Source organism: Vicugna pacos, chromosome 25, assembly GCF_048564905.1.
Source record: "Vicugna pacos chromosome 25, VicPac4, whole genome shotgun sequence".
Lineage (NCBI taxonomy): Eukaryota > Metazoa > Chordata > Mammalia > Artiodactyla > Camelidae > Vicugna > Vicugna pacos.
The window spans coordinates 2,478,105-2,499,124 of NC_133011.1; the positions used below are offsets into that span (position 1 = coordinate 2,478,105).

The 21,020-nt window shown below is 40.7% G+C and overlaps 1 protein-coding gene across 1 annotated transcript in view; it reads left to right on the plus strand.

The window, feature by feature from the left end:
- NECAB1 (N-terminal EF-hand calcium binding protein 1) overlaps positions 1–21,020 on the plus strand; it is a 236,257-nt gene that overhangs the window by 192,517 nt on the left and 22,720 nt on the right. The window contains exons 8-10 of the mRNA XM_006209700.4: positions 1,816–1,892; positions 12,548–12,598; positions 20,266–20,378. Coding sequence (XP_006209762.1) covers positions 1,816–1,892; positions 12,548–12,598; positions 20,266–20,378 — 241 coding nt within the window. The remainder of the gene's footprint in view (positions 1–1,815; positions 1,893–12,547; positions 12,599–20,265; positions 20,379–21,020) is intronic.

The window sequence follows — 21,020 nt, forward strand, 5'->3', positions numbered from 1 at the left end:
CATGATAAATGTAATTAACACTGCTATATCTTATTACATTAAATTTGTTAAGAGAATAAATCGTGAGTTGCCTTTACATGGAAAAATTTTCTATTTAATTTTGTATCTGTATGAGCTGATACTGTTTACTAAACTTTATTTTGCTAATCATTTCATAATGTATGTAAATCAGATCATTATGCTGTATATCTTCAACTTACACAGTGCTGTCTGTCAATTATATTTCAATAAAACAGGAAGGACAAAAACACAGTTTGCATCTTGTCTTGTAAGTCTCCATTGGCCAAACTGTCACGTGCTAAATTCAGGAACAGTGGGGAAGGGGATGCATTCCACCCATTGGGGTAAGAGGTACCACAAAGTCACGGGGCAAAGGGTACATACGTGTAATTCTGTAACAGGAAGAAAGTGAAGACATTACAACAGTAACAAGTCTATCCTTTGTGACTAGAAAGTGGCAATACAAGGCTCCTGTGTCAAAACAGGTTGTTCCTTCCATTGTAGCCATTTGGAAAAGTATTAAGCCCAAAATACCTTCCTGTGGGACTTTGGCATGACAGCCCCCTTGAATTCTCCCAGAAACAACCTAGAGTGGAAAGCTGTTAACTGACTTGCAGATTAAAATATAAACAAACTTCGTTCACATATTTATAATATTTCCTATTGTAAAAGCACCCTTATTTATGTAGCCGCTTCTTTTGTGGCAATACTGCTGCTGCTTTTTGCATCATGATTTATTTTGAAGCTTTGAGAGGAGCTTCACCCAAGACAGCAGGTAAGAGAAGTGAATGTTAATGTAAAGTAATACCCCTTTATTATAACTGAGGTCTTATCTTCCTAACGTTCAGCGCTAACACAGGCTTTATAGTCTTGAATTCAATCACATTCTCCTATCAAGAAATATCAAATAATGTTACTTCAGCAGATGTTCGTGAAAATGCATTTGAGCAAGCTGCAGGGGGACACACAAGGACGCCAGGTGCTTGTGCGGGGGCTCAGGCCACAGCTCTCTTCTTCCCCTTTGCATAATAACGTTTATAACAGCAGCAGCAGTATTCCATAATGTAAGCAGGACTTACATAATGTTCAGCCTGGTGCCGGATACAGATACGTGTGTGTAGACACAGACATAGTACACGTAGCTGTGTGTATACGTGTATATATAATCCTCACAATGACTCGGGGAGTCTGGTGGTATTATTATTCCCATTCTAAAAATATGAAAAGTGAAGTCAAAGGAGTCAGACAATTTGGCCAACATCAGCAGACTCCCGTCTATACTCTGAACTGCTGTGCCACGGCCGGAGGGCCCACTTGGGTTAACCCCTAGGGAAGGAGGTACCGGCTACCTTGCCCTTACATTTCTGTTTGATTAACAGTTTATCCCTTGCTGTGGTCCGGACTCTGATTTCCCTGGCTCCTGCTACTGCCCCAGAAGTTAAGTTTAGAACTGTTGATTAGTACTTCCCTTTTTCCAAAAGAAAAATCAGCCACATCATGGGGTGGTAAAAATGGCCCAGCAGGATCTGTTCCTTTGACTATCAGAGGCCAACACAGGTAACAACAATAACTTTAGGAAAAACCAGACTTATGAAGATGAACACACTGGGATGCCTGGATCTATGGAAATCAGTAACTTAGAAAGAACTCATGTGGGGCGGTGGGAAATAATATATATACACGCATATATATATTAGACGTGTTGATGTCAGTGACACTGTGTTCTTCCTCCAGGTTAACAGGAAAGCTCTGAGATATCAGAACATTCTGCTCTGTCCAGGGTTTAACATATTGCCTCATGATTTTCCCCTCAAGGCTTACTGGAAGAAGATAACCAGTGGATGACCCAGATAAATAGACTCCAGAAATTAATTGACAGACTGGAAAAGAAGGTGAGTGCTTCCTTTTCCTTCTTCTCTCTCTCACTTTTCAATAGATTATGACTCATTATTTTTATTGCCTCAACATCCATGGCTGACCAACAGATAGAATAATAGCCAGGATCCCAGTGAGGTACAAATGACTGCTTGGTAGTCATTTCGGATTTTTGTTAAAGCAAATGTAGAAGCTCCTGTTAACTCTCCTTCTCCCCACAGCCACCCCCAGTTATAATTACAGTTGGATGTAGAGTTTAAAGTTAAATAATTGTACTGCATTCGTGACTCTAAGGTTATCACTCATTTAAGGTAGCAGTGTGCTTGAATGATGCAAATGGCAGCTCTTAAGGATGACCTGGTTGATGTCTTGGAAATATTTCAAAATGATTCAGGGATATGGTTGTGTGGTACATTAAAAGATGAAGTTGCACACTCAACTTCTAAAAGTTAGCATCTTTTTAAAATAATTTAATTTAATTTAATTTATTTTTAACACGTTTATTGTGATATGATTCCTGGACAGTAAACTACACATATTCCAGATGTACAATTTGATGAATTTTGATAGATGTCTACACCCATGAAACCACCACCACCATCAAGATAGCTAATATCTCCATCACTTCCCAAGAGGTGCACATTTCAAATTTCCAATTTATCCCTTCCCACCCCCTTTACCCGCTGGTAACCAGAAGTTTGTTTTCTATGTCCGTGAGTCTGTTTCTGTTTTGTAGATAAGTTCATTTGTGTCCTTTTTTTAGATTCCACAAATAAGTGATATTATGTGATATTTTTCTTTCTCTTTCTGGCTTCCTTCACTTAGAAGTTAGCACCTTAACTGATGGTTTCTGGCATTGAAGCTACCAGGTTAATCAAGCAAGTTAGGAGACAATGAAGAGTTCTTCAGAGCTATATCCTGCATTCTCAGCTATTGTGTTTTTGTTGAATAATTTAATTAGTACCAAGCAGTCCTGATATTATAGTTATTTTCCTCTTAAACAGCTTTCATAAAGAGGCTGCTTTGTCATTCAGTAAGAATATATGTTTTCTGTGCATGCCAGGCAGTAAGGAAAGAACATTTATATTTGAGACAGAGTTACTGACTTTGAACAACCCAGAATTTATTTCTAAAAATATTCTATATTCACAAAAATGAGTTAGCAAATTTTTAAAAAATATGCAGTAGCACAGAGCCAGGCTCATTGTTCAAGCTCAGTGACCACTTGGTGAGTGATTGAGATGCACCAGAGGGATGGAGCACATGCCGGAATCTGCAGATGCTAACCTGAGGGGGTGATCACTGCAAGGCTGAGTGCTTGGGAAGGACCTTGTATGGCAGGAAGGGCTTAAGTGGGCCTTTGAAAATGATGACAATTGGATTTTGAGTGCAAACAACAGAAATTATTTCTTTAGTAAAAAAAGAAATCGTTTAAAGAAAATGGGTTCACAGAATCAACAGTCCAGAGATCCAGACTCAGGAAGATCAAGAGACAAGATAACTCTAGGGACGAAGGTAAGCGAGAAATACTCATTAGTCCCTCAGGTTGTCTCCACTGGAACAGATGAGTTCCAGCAATTTCTATTCTGTGGACATTCTGCTCAAGATTTCACTTTCCAGGAGGGAGAGTCTGGTTGGTCTTGTTATGGTTACACGTTGGTCTCTTGGACATGGAAGGAGAGAAGACCTTGATTAATAGTCCCAGAGCACTGTACTGAAAGGAGGTGAGATAATTCACTGAAGGAAATTGTATTGGCATTAGAATTGGAATGAATACTAGTTGTTTAACAAACTAATGAGTAAATATTTGCTGTGGAGAAGTAAAATTTTAGGAAACCGAGCAGCTGGAGAGGGCGTGCAGGAAGGTGATGGCATGAGGAAAGGTTAAGTGGCCTGGCCTGGGTAGAGTCTTTCATTTAGGGACGTAGTGACAAATAAGGTTGTATGGATGGATATGGTCATGTCATGGATGGCCTTCAATAATAGACTGAGGAATTTGGACTTGATCTTGGAAACAACAAGAGGCATTTACTATTTTTCAAGAGATAAGTGACATAATCAAAAAAAATCCTTTAGAGAGAAAAATGGACAGCAAGGATACGAAAGGGATTCAAACAGAAGAGGCAAAGTCAGAGCCACCAAAGCCAGCTCCAGTAACAACATTAAAGGTCAGGCTGTAGACCTGAGCCCACTGGGGTCAGGTGTAGCAAGAGATGGGCCTGGACGAAGTGACTGAAAAGAAAATGGCAGATTTGAAAGACTTGAAGTGAAATTAACAGGACCGTTGAATGGGTGTGATGGGCAAAGGACAGGGTGGTCTCAAATAGGAGTCCGAGGATTTGAGCTGAAGTTTGGAGACAACTATAATTAACAGAAAAGGGAGAGACAGTGAGAGATAATTTGGGAGGTGAGATGAAGAGGTGAACTGCTTTATTAAATGTATTAATTTCAAATTGGGGTTGGGTATAGCTCAGTGGTAGAGTATGTGATCAGCATGCCCAAGGTCCTGGGTTCAATCCCCAGTACCTCTGTTAAAAATAAAAAATAAATAAATAAACCTAATTACTAACCCGCCAAATACACACACACACACACACACACACACACACACACACACACACACACACACACACAAAATAGGACATTTAGGTAGAAATACCCAGTCAGATTAATTTGCAAGAAGTGAGGCCACAATAGATTAAGGTCTTAAGAGCCAAACACACAGAGGTGAAACCTCAAGTGCGGAGGATGGGTAAGGTATCTGAAAAGGAGATGCCGTACAGAAAAGAATCAAGTCTAGGGGAAGCAACTTTGGAGAATTCCAGTCCGTCTGCCACCATGTCGTTAAATTTAAATTGACCACTTCCTGGGGCGGATAACATAAACTACAAGTTTGCTGTAAATCAACTTTCCTCCTTTCTAATTGCATTAATTGCTAAGTAAACTGAGACTGAAAAGATTCACAAGAAAAAAAGTGGCTATGAAAATAAGTTTTCCAGTGGTGGAAAGCTTGGAAATATGGGACCCTATTTGAAAGCCAAACTTTGTTAAAACATAAGGATTCGGTTGTAAATAAGTTTGCATTCATTTAAAGGATACAAATACTTCTTTTAAAAATGGTTTTGAAGTTCTTTCTTTGGTGTCATAAATTTACATCATTATTTTTAAAGGAATAGCTCAAACTCAGGTCATGTCTAATTTTTTTTTTCTCCAGCTTTAAATCAAAGTATTTTGACATCTCTTTCTTTCCTGGGCTTTTGTCTCCCTTCCTTCCTGTGAAAGGGTTTCATTATGAGGGCAGCATCTGAGAGATGTGCTGAGAGTACAAGGTGATGGTCTTCAGCGTGGGGCGCCAGCTGTGTGGGGCTCAGCACGATGTGCCTTAATGAGTGGAGAAACAGTGCAAGTTGGGTTTTTTTCTGCAGCGTGTTCTGTACTGTGCTGAATTGGGTTTTTAGAGGAAAATCTACCCAATTGCCAAACAGTAGCTACGTGCATGGTATTTCACTCCTGGCTATCTTGTCTCCTGCAGTTGTTAGCACTAAGTTTGATCTCCACATTAAAAACGAGTGTATTTACAGTGGAACACATACGATCTTTTCTCTCCACTAAGGATTTCTGATAAATCTTTTCTGCACTGTAAACCAAGCCCGAAACCATGTATGTGGAGGGAAAAAAAAAACCACTTGAAATTTCTACAAGTTTCTTCAGCATTCCTTTTTTCCACTTTAGCCTCTGTTAGTACTATGGGCTTGAGATTTTATCTTAGGTTTTGCTTGAACACTGCAGAAAACACCTTTACCGTTAAACAAAACAACAAAACCTCATTAATCTTCATAAGTGCATCATCAGATCACAGGACATCCACATTTAAAGGGGTGTAATTAAGGATATCCTACTCATACAACTTGTAAGTTTTTCTTGTCTTAGATTAAAGAAGGTAGGACTGAAGAATGTGCCTGAGTTATTGTTAGGGAAAGAGCAATCAAAAGAGATCACTATTGTTGCAGTTTCTATATACAGAGTACTTTTAAAGATTCAGTCCACATCTATATGCATTATAGAAGTTTGTCTTCACAGAAGAGCTGATTTAAATGGGGATTGATTCAGCCATTCATTCATTCAACTAACATTTATTTAGTATCTACTTTATGCCGGGTACTATTCTGGCAGTGAGAATAAAGCAGTGATCAAAACAGGTAAGGTTCTTGGTCTCCGGAGAGATAGACGAAGCCCAAGTAAACAAATTCATGAAATGAAGTAATTTCAGGCAGTGTAAAGTGCTGTGAAGAAAAAGTAGGACATTATGATGAAGATGGAGGGTTGGATACTTAAAGTGGGTCATCTAAGCAGATAGCTTTAAGGATGTGATATCTGAGTTGAAGTTGGAAAGATGAGAAATAGCCAACTAGATGAAGACCTAGGGATAGAAAATTTTAGGCAGAGGAAACAGTGAAAATGAATCGCAGAGAAGTTAAATGACTTGGCATAAAGTTCTATTGCAAGAGAGCATCCTAGCTAAAGCGACATAGCTCTGCTATTAACAGGTTTATGCTGTTTCAGACAGTCTGGATTTCTATAATTTTCAGTTTACTTTTTATCTATTTGAAGGAATTATTGTGCATAATTCTCACTTGTTCTCTAGTTTTGAGAAATCATTAACATACATCATTAAGTTTAAAGCATACAAAATGATGGTTTTATTTACATACAATGTGAAATAATTACAGTAGGTTCAGCTGACATCCATCTTCTCATACAGATATAATAAAAAGGAAAGAAGGAAACAGAGAAGAGAAAAATGCTTATTCTCTTAGGATTTACTCTCTTAACTAATTTCCCACATACCATTAGCAGTGTCAACTATGGTCATCATGTTGTTACAGTACTGAGTTAATACTTATCTCATAACTGGAAATTTGTGCCTTTTGACCGTCTTCATCCAGTTTCCCCTCTCCCCACCCTCTGCCTCTGGTAACCACAAATCTGATCTCTTTTTCTATGAGTTTGGGAGTTTTGTTTTTAGTTTTATTTTTTTAGATTCCACATATAAATGAAATCATACACTACAGTATTTGTCTTTCTCTGTTTTATTTCTCTTATTTCATTGTTAGTGTATAGAAATGCTACTGATTTTTGTATGTTAATTTTGTATCTTGCAACTTTACTGAATTCACTGATTAGATCTAAAAGGTTTTTTGCTTGTGTCTTTAGGATTTTCTATATATAAAATCATGTCATCTGCAAATAGAGGTTGTTTTACTTCTTCCTTTACAGTATAATGCCTTTTATTTCTCTTTCTTTTGCTCTAGGCGGGCTTCTAGTGCTGTGTTGAACAGGAGCGGTGATAACATACATCCTTGTCTTATTCCCGATCAAACTTTCACCACTGAGCATGACATTAGCTGTGGGCTTGTCATATGTGGCTCTTATTGTGTTGAGATATGTTCCTTTTATGCCTAATTTGTTAAGAGTTTTTATTATGAATGAATACTGAATTTTACCAAACGATTTTTCTGTGTCTATTGAGATAATCATGTAATTCTTTTCTTTCATTCTATTAATGTGATTATCATATTGATTCACTTGTGTATGTTGAAGCATCCTTGCATCCCAGGAATAAATCCCACTTGATCGTGATAAATGATCCTTTTAAAATGCTGCTGAATTTGGTTTGCTAGTGTTTTATTGAGAATTTTTACATCTATGTTTATCAGGGGTGCTGACTTGTAACTTTCCTTACTAGTGGTGTCCTTTTCTGAGTTTTAGTCTCAAAATAATGCGAGCCTCATAAAATGAGTTTGGGAGTGCTCTCTGCTCTTCTATTTTTGGAAGAGTTTGAGAAGGATTGGTGTTAATTCTTCTTTAAATGTTTAGTAAAATTCACCAGTGAAGCCATCTGGTCCTGGGCTTTTGTTTGTTGGGTGGTTTTTGATTATTGATTCAATCTCCTTATTAGTAAATGGTCTATTCAGATTTTGTATTTCTTCCTGACTCAGTCTTGGTCAGTCATATGTTTCTAAGAACGTCCCCATTTATTCTAGGTTATCCAGTTTGTTGGACTATAGTTTCTCATAGTAGCCTATTATGATCCTTTAAATTCTGTAGTATCAGTAACAATGCCTTCTTTTTCATTTATAATTTTGTTGGTTTGGGTACATTCTCTTTTTTCCTTAGTTAGTCTAGCTAAGGGTTTGTCAATTTTGTTTACCTTTTCAAAGAACCAACTCTTACTTTGGATAATATTTTCTGTTGTCTTTCTGTTCCCTATTTCAGTTATTTTTGTTCTAATCTTTATTACTTCTTTTCTTCTGCTAACCTTGGGCTCTGCTTGTTCTACTTTTTTCTAACTCCTGAAATCGTAGAGTTAGGTCGTTTATTTGGGAAGTTTCTTTCTTATTTCTTAAGTAGGTGTTTATTGCTGTGAACCTCCCTCTTAGAACTGCTTTTGCTGTATCCCACAAGTTCTGGTGTGTTTTCATATTTGTTTGTCTCAAAATTCTCTTAAATTCCCTCTTTAATTTCCTCTTTGATCTATTGGTTGTTTAGTAGAGTGTTGTTTAACTTCCATGTGTACGTGAATTTTCCACTTTCCTCTTACTATTGATTTCTAGTTTCACACCATTGTGGTCACAGGAGATAGTTGGTATATTTCAGTCTTCTTGAATTTGCTAAGACTTGATTCATGGCCTAACACTTGGGTCTGCTCTAGAAGATGTTCCTTGTATACCTGAAAAGAATGTATATTCAGCTTTGGTCATATAGGATGCTCTGTATATGACTGTTAGGATCATTTAGTCTGTAGTGTTGTTTCAATGTGCTGTTTCCTTCCTGATTTTCTGTCTGGATGATCTATCCATTGTTAAGAGTAGGGTAATAAAGTCCCCAACTGGTATTGTATTACTGTTTATTTCTCCTTTTAGCTCTGTCAGTTTTTGCTTTATATATTTAGGTACTCCATTGTTGGTTGCATAAATATTTACAATTGTTATATCTTCTTGATGTATTGACCCTTTTATAATTATATAGTGACCTCATTTGTCCCTTTTTACCATTTTTAGTTTAGAATCAATTTTCCCTAAGTATAGCTATCTCTCCTTTGTTGTTATTTGCTTGAAATGTTTCTTTCCATCCCTTTACTATCTGTATGTGTCTTTAAAGCTAAAATTAGTCTCGTAGGGGAAAGTATAGCTCAGTGGTAGACTATGTGCCTAGTATGCATGAGGTCCTGGGTTCAATCCTCAGTGCCTCCACTAAAAAAATAAATAAATAAACCTAATTACCACACACCCAAATAATATGAGTCTCCTGTAGGCAGCATATTATTAGATATTGTTTTTTCATCCCAGCCATTCTCTGCCTTTTAATTGGAGAATTTATTTGCATTTCAAGTAATTATTTATAGACTTACTATTGCCATTTTGTTAATTGCTTTCTGGTTGTTTTGTGATCTGTTGTTCCTTGTGTCTCGTCCTGCTGTCTTGTGTGTGTGCATGTGTGTTGATGTCTTTGGGTATCAGTGTGCTTTGGCTCCTATATCATGTTCTGTTGAATACTTTCTGCAGGCTTTGCCCTTGTGGTTGCCATGAAGCTTACATAATCTTATGGGGGTTACCTTGTATGTAGCTTCTCTCTTCTTACTGCCCATACAATTCTTTCTTTCCCTTGGACTTTTGACAATTGAATTATAATGTGTCTGAGTGTAACCCAATTTAGGTTCAACCTACTTGAGGTCCTTTGGGCCTCATGGATCTGGATGTTCATATTTCTCCCAGGGTTCTGGAAGTTTAACCATTATTGCTTTAAGCAGACTCTCTGTCTCTTCTTCTTTTCTCCTTCTGGAATTCCCACAATGGGAATAATGTTTCTTTCCAGTGTCTCCCAAATTCCCATCGGCTTTCTTCACTCTTTTTCATTCTTTTTCTTTTGGCTCCTCTGACTGGGTAATTTCCAGTGTCTTTTCTTTCAGTTCACCGATTCTTTTGCATGTTTGATTCTACTTTTGAAACTGTCGGATTTTTCAGTTCAGTTATAGTATTTTTCATCTCTAGGAGTTCGGCTTGGTTTTGTTTTTTGACGGTTGCTATTTCCTTGTCAAACTTCTCATTTTGTTCATACTTTGTTTCTCCAGTTTTGTGTAGTTGCCTGTTTTCTTACTGTTAAATAAACTCCCTTAGGAGAATTATATTGCCCTCTTTGTTTGCCACTTCATAGGTGTTCGTTTGTTTTAGGGCCGGTTACTGGAGCTTTATTAGTTTCCTTTAGTGATGCCATATTTACCTGGTTATTCACGATCCTGGATTCCTTGCAGTGCTGTCTGTGCACTTGATTAGTTGGGCTCCTCTTCCAGACTCTACAGATTGGCTTTCTCAGAGACAGTTACCGTTTGGGTTTCTGGGCATCTCTGCCAGTAGTGTTTTTGGGCAGGTGGGGCCTGCTGTTAGCTTTATTTTGGGGCAAGGCAATTGTTTGAGCTCAAAGGACAGGGATAGGGGATGTGCCACTGGCTGAGAACTGTCGAGTACAACTGTTGGCTTGGTTCCGCACCCAACTGAGGCTGTAGGATGGGATCCATGGCTGCCTGGCCAGGCTTCCTAGATGGTAGGGACTGGGTACTGTATCCAGCAGTAAATGGGGCTGTGAGTCCGCTTCTGTGCCCCGGCAGGGCAGCAGGATGGGCTCGGGGCCTCAACAGCTCATTGTTTGGGGACCCAAGTTAGTCCAAGTGTGCACTGAAGTCCCTGGTCAGGGAAGGCCACCGGTTTTGCTCTGCGGGTGGGGGAAGCCATGGGCTGTGCTTCCTATTCAGGTGCCACCGTGCGCAGGGCTGTGCGTGAGCCACGCAGCTTCCGGTGTGCTCTGGTTAGTTCCCTGCTCGCACAGCCTGAAGGCTGCATTCAGCGAGAGCAGGGCTAGGAATTAGGTTCCTTGCTTGGGTGCAGCGGGACAAGAATCTCTAAAGCTGGTAAAGCTCTTTGTTGTTTTAACTCAAGCCAACCCACACCCCAAGTTCCCTGACCAAAAACGGCCGCTGGCTTTGCTCTGCCAACTGTTGACTCCGCCTGCTTCTTGGCTCAAGTACCACCGGGCTGCACAGTTTCCAGGAGTTGTCACCAGCCGTTTTGGTCAGATGGAGCTGGAAGACGCGATCTGCAGTAGCTGGAGGTACGTCTCAGCTAGGCAGGAGGAGGGAGTTTCGCTCCAGGCTATTCTGTTTCTTAAACGGGCTCTCAGAGTGGGGGATGCCAGGAGTCACCTTCAGCTGCGAATTAATCCCCCTGCTTGTGCATAGCGTGGGAACATTCCACACCTGGTACAGGGTTTGCTTCAGGGTAATCAGCTTTGCTCACTCACCTCTTGGTTTGAGTGCTGCTGGGGCCACACTGCTTCCAGGAGCTGTTGCCAGCCCTGCTGGTAAGATGGGCCTGGAAGACGTTCCCTACGGTGAGTGGGGATGTGATTCAGCTCCTTGCCTGGGTGTGGGCAAACTGGGCCCTTTCGCGGACAAAACTCCTCCTCTGAGGATCTGAATCAGGCAGATGCACACTCTGCCAAGTTCCCTAGTTAAGAGTGGGTCCCCAGCTTGGTTCTGCAGGTGAGCAAAGCTGCTGACTGGGATTACCGCCTGGGCACTGTGGCATGAGCTTGGTCTGCCAAGATCTGTGCGCTGGCTGTTGCCCCTTCTCTGCCATAGTCGGATTCCCCTGAGTGATTGAGCCCCACCCAGGGCTTCTCTGCAATCCTGTGACGCAGGATCAGAGTAGGGGCTTTCACAACGTGACCACACTGCTGGGCGGGGCTAGTTGTCCCCCTTGGGCTCCCTTCCCGCTGAAGGAACCAGAGGCTCAGGGAAGATCTGTCCAGGTGGTGCTGTGCTGGCTTTGGGGGAGGGCAGTGCTGTCAGCATGCAGCCACTTCTCTTACCTTCTACTGGGACTGTCTTGGTCTCTGTGGTACAGAAGGGTGCTGGAGCATTGTTCCAGATTCTCTCAGGGGGATCTTGTTCTTACTGGTTGTTAGTTGTTCTTGTGAAGAGGAGCAAAGCCAGAAACAGCCTAGGTCGCCATCTTGGTGACGTCGCTCTCAAGGATGTATGTCCTTAGAACGAAGTGCTCAGGGATTACATGCTTGGTTTCACTAGGAACATTAGCGTTAGACACTGGTCACTGCAGAAAACTCTAAGGTCTGTTTAGTAGTCCTTTATTTTTAACAAATACCAACAGTGTATTCATTTGCTTTTTATTTCACTTTTTAACAAAGCAAACTTAGCACCAGAGTGTAAGTGTCTATCATGGTATCTTAAGTATATGGCCACGTTTACCCCCAGCAAAAGAAGTCAGCCTAGTCATCGGAACTCTTTATTTTCACTGTTTCTAGCCTTTCTGTCTCTGCTTTAATGAATCTTCTCTCCACTTCGTTCTCTTTAAATGCATCAGTGAGGCACACTCAAAGCAAGAACAAGCTGAGCACATCTGAAATGGCTCCTTACAATTGGCACAATGATAAAAGAATTTTTTTGGAGTCGTTTACTTACGGAAATCAGAATTATTTCATCTCCTTTCAGGTCACAAAGTTCTTTTGGTTCAGTGCTATCCCAAAAGTGCTTCTATTCAAATGTGTTTTGTTCAATTAACTAATTTCTGGTTCTCCCCATTTCTTCCGCTAACTGAAGGATCTCAAACTCGAACCTCTAGAAGAAGTTATTGAAGGCAGTACTAAATCTGTAAGTATTTTTCTAGGTCAAAATTTAGAAATATGTACTTTGAAGACATGATTTAGTATCTTCAAAATTAGTACTATCTCAGTGAAAACTTGAAAAAACAGTACATGGGCATATTTCACTTTGCACGGGTAAGCAGTATTTTCTAAAGTGTGATTTGTGGAAAACAAATGCCTGCTTCACAGGGGTTTTGGGACAGCAGCTCACATGTTATATGTGCAAAATTAAATTTATACACACGGTAAATCAATGAGTTATTGAATAACTGGATGAATATGTCTGGCAGAAAAGGGCCACTTTTACATTGTATCGTAAACTAGGCTGAGTAGGGCACCTGAGCTGAAAGTTGGTCCCATCGGATATTGTATTTCCAGCATTTAGCCCAGGGCCAGGCACGTTGTATATGCTCCGAAATCATTTTTCAAAGGAAAAAAATGATGTTTAGAGAAAAGTGAACATTTATGCATACAGGGAAGAGATATCCATCCAGAGGGGAAGCAACTGATGGAGACTAAGAGAAAATGAACAAAGTCATCCCAATAGGTACATTAAATGTGACAAAAAGAAGTTAATGAATAAATAAACTAATTGAAAAGCAGCACATACCATGCCTTATTATTTTTCTTTATTGTGAGGCAAATGTAACACATTCTGCTTTGGGAAATCGGCTGTTTGCATTTACATTCAGTGGAAATTTGGATTTTAAAATCTTGGGTACCTACAGAATATCACTTTTTCCTCAGTCCCTTAAATATATACTGTATGGATCTTGTAGGATCAGTCACATTTGCGTGAAACAGGGATAGGAGATACCTTTCATCCCCATACCAGTCTTAGTCCACAGGCACTGGCTGTGTGACAGGAGGTGAGACTCACCTGCATGTCACCTCCTGTTCATCTGTCCAAACTCATCAAAGGGAGCTTTCAGAGAGGGAGCTTTGGAGGTTTCCCAGAAAAGTTTAATAGTGACTTGTGATTAGAATCCTATAGATGACAGACAGATTCCCTAGATAAAAGCTGTATTTTCACTACATGTTCCGTCCTTTAGAGAAAGGGATGTGGTCTGTCTGTGTTAATCCATCCGGTACCCAGAACTTCAAAGCGGCATATTTGGGTGGGAAGGCGAGAGGAGAGGGGTGTTGAGCAGCAGGAGCAGCAGGCCTGTGCAGTCAGTCCCACGGGCACAGGGCTGCGACCTTGCGGTCTTGCACCTGGACTGCCTCTTAGGTTTGCACGGAGAGGAAACTGCACTCCAGTCAGGGCAAAGGAACAGAACTTTTCTGATGTCGGGAGAGACTATTGTCTATTCTTCAGTAATTTTTTAATTTGAGACTGTTCTCTCTCGCTAGCTATGAAGGAGGAAAGTTTCTAAGGATTGTTTCTGAAAGGTGGCAGACTGCCCCATTCTCTGGTCCCTGACAGCGGAGAGAGGCCAATGGCAATTTTAAAAGATCCCTCAGCCCACACAGCACTGCCAGCTCAGTAGTGCGTGGAAGTACTTTAGGAAAAAGGACTGGGCAGAGTGGTTCAGTAATCAGTATTATTTAAAGTCAGGAAAGAATATTCTTTATTCTTAACCTTATATGAAAGTAGAAGAATCATGCTCTTTGGGAATACACACATAGTAGTAGTCTGAACTGGTTTGTTTTTTCAGAAATACCCGTAAGATATTTGTCATCAAAAGTTGTATTTTCATTAGTGGTAGTATATCCATCACTATCAATTCCTATGAAACCTCTATGTTCAGAACGACAAAAACGGTTTTTCGTGTTACTTGACAGCCAGCCCTCACAGTTGTGTTACCGTGCGTTCAGGGATTTATCCTGGTGAAGGAAACCAGTTTTAGAATTCATTGACTGGACAGGTATTTTTCCTTTTCAAAATGCATGAGAACTTCAAAAAGAAAATCCCACATCAGAAAGCAAAGAATACATTTTTATTATATACTTGGTTTTTGAAAAGTTAAGCTGTACTGAGCCTTTGCTATGTGCAAGTGTGGTGGTAAACCCACACGCATGTACTCACTTAATCCCCACAACAGCCGTATGAGGTAGTGCTGGTATCAGCCCCATTTTACAGATGAAGAAACTAAGGTGCAGCAAGGTTTAAACAGCACAGCTGAACCCCAGAAGTTTTGTGGCAGACCCACACTCCCCACCACACTGTAACACTCCAACTGCAGTGTTTGGTGCACTTCTGGGCACTAGAGTAGAGTTGCTTTTTGCTAGTGAGGTTATGAGCTAATGGATGATGGTTTCATGAGACTTCCTACCACTGGGGCAGAGCAGATTATCTGGTAGTCTTTTTTAAGCACACAGCAAAAGTTTGGGCCCTGCTAGCTGCCATACTAGTTTTCTGGGACACGGGCCATTATATAATGATGACTATAGCATGTAATTTCTTCTTTTAAGTCCATTTTTCTCTCAGCCCAGAAGTAACATTTATTGAGTATCTATCATGGGCAAGATCTTTGCATACCATACTCTATTCCATTTGATCCTCCTCAAAGCTCTGTGATAGAAGCCCCACTGCTCCAGTTTTATGTAGCAGAAGACTTGAGAAAGATTAAGTAACTTATTCAAGGCCTCATAGCTCGTAAAAGTGATGCAAGTTCTTTCACATTTATACCTCTTGCTCTTAAAGGAGAGAGAAGAAAGAGAAGAGGGCAAGATGATGGAGATGGGTTAAAGGGCACCCAACAGTGCTCTAGAGTTTTTAGGACTACCTGAAATCCTTTTCTGGATGGATAGTGTATAAATAAAACTTATTAAAGGAATCTTAAGAGTAGTCAGTGGCTAAAAGCAGAAGCATCCTGTACTTGTTCCTTCCACAAATAACTTGATCACCAACTATGTGCTGGGCCCTGAGGGAGGGTGTAGAGATAAACTGGTGACTGTTACAGACTAGAAGACAGACCAGAAGGAAATGCAGGCAGTTAATTAAGGCTCTACGATAAACTGTAATGAGGATTATTGCAGGAAGGTAAAGATCTGCGTAGCAAGAGAACACGGCCTGATTTCCGAGGCCAGAAAATACTTCCAGAATGATGTAATATTTAAGGTTAAATTTTTTTAAAGTAAGTATATAAATAGGTATGTAAATAATACTTACACATCTCGTGTAACATTGAACTGTTCTCACATTGCACTGAAAGAATAGCAGATGCTCCACAGGAATGTTAAAATACTCCAAACGATTTGTACCCAGCCTGCCACACAGATAGCAACCTTAGAAGTTTACTATTTTATTCTTGCTATAATAAAACAGGGAATAAGTGCACATGAGGAATAAACCTACATCTAAAGTCCAAGACCTTGGCTTCATGACTCATTGAAATTTTGGGGATAATTTATTATCTTCCAGCTGTCAAGTACTAAGCAGCAGGTATGAATCACTGAAAGATTACTATGATTTTTGAGGGGAGTTTCTTCAGCCAGATGAACACACATCCTGGATCTATCTGGTCAGGTGTATTGATCAACCCAGATCCTTTATGCCTGGTGTAATCGTGTGCTGTTTGTGGTATTTCTTCTCAAATGACTATCAGGGGGGAAAATGATCATTCCAGATATTTTCTACATGCAAAAGGAGTTTTTATTTAAAAAGTCAGTATCATTTTTTTTACTGAGTTATAGTCATTTTACAATGTTGTGTCAAATTTCAGTGTAGAGCACAAGTTTTCAGTTGTACATGAACATACATACATTCATTGTCACATTCTCTTTCACTGTGAGCTACCACAAGTCAATATAATTTTAAACCAAGTTTGATCACATTCTGGTTCTTTTCAAAGACCCTAACCTTTCTCGAGCACATTACTGTTGCCTACATAACACTAGAAGCACTTATCATACAATAGAAGTTTACAAATCTGGGTTTTGTTTTGTTTTGTTTTTTTTTGCTTCTCCATCCTCATCAAAACTGTGAGTAATGTTTTGTGAGTAAATCGGTTCTGCTGTGCACTTTAATGTGTTTGGAGGCTATTGCCAACTAATATGTCAGAGACTTTCAAAACACAGTCTTGCTTTGCAATAGCTGTTAAGAGATTCAGCAGAGCACACAACATTCTGATGTTTTTGAAGAAGGCTTGAACACAACTGTAAATGTAGTAATAGAGCCAGAATAACACAAAACAAATTATTTGTGTTCAGAACATCTCTTTGTCTCCAGTTTTTTCCTTAAAATAAAAATACCCAAGAAATGAGAAGCACATGCAACTATAACCTAATATCATGGCAAACACTATTCACTAAACCTAGATTAACCTTTCGTAATTAGATAGCACTTTTCAGCCCCCAAGATGCCAAATATTACACCATAATTCCATTGTAACAACATCTCTACAAGGTAAATTATAAAGACAACACTAATCCCTTCTAAAGCAGAGAAACAAAAATACAGCCTGAAAGAGAGTTCTGGGCTGGTTGTTCACACCACAGGATCTCAGATTTCAGTAAGGATTGAAGGCTGTATATTTTAAACAAGAAACATGTAGACATATCATGAAGACATTAGAACTCCTTCTCCACGTCTCCCATATCCGCATCCCACAACTTGGCCTGGCCAGCATAGCAAAATTTAGGGTTTTCTTTGGACCTCAGAAAGTCTACCTTAAATTACCCAAGATTCAAAAAAGCTCACCTGTCACGATAGTCATAAAATGTAGGGAGATTGTCTGGGCCTCTTTATAAATTGATTTCTTTGTATAAATGTCTGAGGAAAAGAGAGAAAGACATGCCTTGTCTGAGTTGCAAAGTAGATTTAATTTTTCCAATCATATTCACATCCATGTATATGAGTGAATGAATCTATATAGCAAACCACCCAAACTGAGTGGCTTGAATCTCAATTCACAAGTAGGCAGTTCAGGGTGAGATCACCGTGGTGGCTCTCACGGTCTCAGCCCGTCCCCCTTTGAGCACCTGTAATCAGCCATATGCCAGCTTCACTGTTCTTGGCTGGGCTTTCTCTCATGGCCAGGGCCTCCGACAGGATGCTTCCACTGACTCTGCTTTGTTTGTGGGACCTTAATCCTCCAGCATGGGGTTTGGCAAAACTACTGCCCACTGCCTGTTTGTATATATAAAGTTCATTGGACTAGAGCCACACCCATTTATTTACTTACTGTCTGTGGCTGCTCTCACAATAAAACAAAAGAGTTGAGTAGGAACCACGTAGCCTTCAAAGCTTAAAATCATTGTGATCTGGCCCTTTACATAAAAAAATGTTTGCTGACCCCGTGACAGTCTGAGGGATCCAGGAGAGAGAGTGGAAATTCACAAGGCCTCTTGGGGCCTAAACCTGAAACCACCATAGTGTCATTCTGTTGGCCAAAGGAAGTTAGAAGGCCATCCCAGATCCAAGGGAAGGGGAAGCAGAATCTTTGTCTTGATGCATAACTGAGAAGTCACATTTCAAAGGGCATGGGTTCAGGAAGCGGTGAAGGATTCTGGTCATGTTTACAACCTACCTCACTGGGTCACGTGAGAACTGTCTTCAGACTGAAATAGTCATGGTGGAGCAGGCGGGTATATTTATACATCTCATTAGGAAAGCTCGTGAGCATCGTGTGAGTCACTGTTTATCACAAACACCCGATCAAGATGTCCCTGCAGATTTTTGTCAAAAGGACATGTCTGCAATTATTTTGGTAGAGATTAACTCTTAGTTACTGATATTACTGAAATTAAAACCAGCTTCTGGGAGCGTTAGATAGAGGGGGCTGTTCATTACACAACCTTGGGAGGTGGCTATAGACTTTGATCCTTGATCCTGAAGGGAAGTAAAGCCAGATTAAAATTACTGAGCTCATTTAGGTGCCTAGGCTACGGAAACAAATAGATCCAGGATGTGGACTGATTCCAATGCAATAAAAGTTTCCCAAGTAGACAGTCCACATGGTGATTCAGGGACACGGGCTTCTCCCATCTGTGGCTCTGCCATTCCTGAGGCAGGTCTTCATCCTACTAACAGAAAAGGGAAAGAGAGCTGTGGGAGGGGTCTCAAAGTCTTCTTGCAAGTCTTGGCTCAAAAGTGGTACACAGCACTTCTGCTCACGTGCTACCAGTGAGAGCCCGTTAGTGGGCTACGTCTGCCTACAAGGGATGACGGAATATGCAGGCTAACTGTGCACCTAGAGAGAAGAAAGAAATGGATTTTTGATGAGCAGCCTTTAGTCTCTGCCACAGGCTACTTTCTGATCATCCTTTTTTTTTTTGCATCCTGTTTTCATTTTTCATGTGTATCTTTTTTTCCACATATATAGAACACACTCCCTTCACAAGGGAGAAGCCCAAGTTCTCTCCCAGTGACTGCTGCTAGCTCAGTATCCAGGGTCGCTGGATGATGTCTGGTCTTCTCTGCAAGGTCAGGATGTAGCCCCTTGAGGTCAGACTCTTCCTGCTGCGCCCACACAAATAAAATATACAGTGATAAAACTCGGTCAGGATAAATGCCATAAACACTGCCATTCAGAAAGCAGATGAATAGGAAATACACAGCATTCACTGGTTAGTTTCAACAATGAATTCATGCTGGGAAAGTAAGTAGTTGTCAGTGAAGGAAGTTCCATTATTAGACACCGGGTCTCCATGCTGGGAGGAGCTCTGTTGTCCGTTCTTCTTCTGTTAAGAGTGTTTTCTTGGTCTGTCATCCTCCATGACCACACCTGAAAGAGCCCACTGGGATTAGCACCCTTCCTGGGGTTATGCAGTGTTCACAGCCCGCTGCCTGGTCATGTGAGTTGGGGGCCCAGGTATTAATTTAAGGCTTAAACAGTCAAAGGATTTTAAGACTAGGATCAAGATTTATTTGGCAACACAGTTGGTCAGAATTTTAGTAGAATTCTGACCAGTTTACAAACAGTAAGTTTAATGGGCCATATCTAAAATTACTCCTTAAACTTAGTCTTCAGGACTTGATTTTCTTTACTAAAACCTAGGAGGGCAAGAATTCTATCTTAATGCATCACTATATTTTAGAATCCAGCACTTAGTAATTAGCTGTGGGAACATTTGTTGGCATCCAACCCAACGTAATCCATTAAACACAGGCTCCATCTAATGCCATTAGATTTTGAGTGGGACTTACTGGAGGTGGTTAATATTTGAGACCCCTGCAATGGTTAATGTACCTTCGGAAATGCATCAATGAACACATCATTTAAAAAATTTGGTTGTTTGTAGTGATATTTATAACATGTCTACTATTACAAAATCTCCAAGGAGAAGCTGGAGCTGTGCTCTGTGTACAGTAGGACTTCTTAAAATTTGGTAAGTGACTCTAGGCCAGTGAGTCCCAACCTTGGCTGCACATTAGAGTCATTTGGAGACGTTTTTATAAGTATGAGGGCCTGGACCCCACTCTCAGAGATTCTACTATAAAGGCAATTAAAAAGCCCCATGATTCTGAAGGAGAACCATGGCTTTTACAAGGGACACGTTGTTGTGAAGGACACTTTCTTTATTTAGCATTTGTATTAGAGGCAAGAAAGCATCCTGTCTATACTACAGCTTTTATTCAGTGTTATCACTTGGACTAGTCATGCCTTCTGGTCATATTTTGGATGAGAATTGTTGGATTTGCGAGGAGGGATGGGATGCGCAGCAGGGGCTCGGTTTGGGGAGGCCCCCCGACAGCCAGCGCAGTAAACCCCTGCCCTTGCTCTGCAGCACATCATGCTGGTCCAGCGTCAGATGTCTGTGATAGAAGAGGACTTGGAAGAGTTCCAGCTTGCTCTGAAACACTACGTGGAGAGCGCTTCCTCCCAGAGCGGATGCTTGCGGTAAGTGCGCCTGTGCCTTAGGTGAGGGTGGTGTGGGTCCTTCCAGCCCTGTGGGTGATGATGCACTCTGCAGAGTTCACCAGGCTGTGTTCTCTTTTACCCTTGGGCTCTGTGTGGATGTGAGCATTAGGGGCTCCGTGGCCACCCCAGCACAGGCTTCTATTATCTCAGGCTGCTAAAATACACTAACTCTTCCTCATCTCCAGGTGGTCCAATAAACAAGCATTAGAATAATTTTTCAGAAACAATTATCTTGGAATTCTCTTAATCAGAAACCTGCAGTAACTATGTAATGAGTATCTAGTCAAATGCTAGATGTTTATCCTGACCCTACAGTTGTGTCACCAAGAGACCTCCAAAATCCACAGCACCGCTACCATTTGTTCTCCCTCACCTGAGTCCTCGGCCTCAGCCGTGCCCAGCTACATGTTGCCTTTCCAGCATAATCTATTAATTCTCACCCCTGTGCCTTAGATGTGGCCACACTCCTTCCCAGAAGTGTGTATCCAGTTGCAGGCCTCTTCCAGCTCATGCTCTACCTCAAGGCCAAAGCCAAAAGTCACCTGATCCTGGAAAACTGCCACAACCCATTCCACCCCCACCTTGAGAGCTTGTTAAATTGCATATCATAATGCTCTTAGA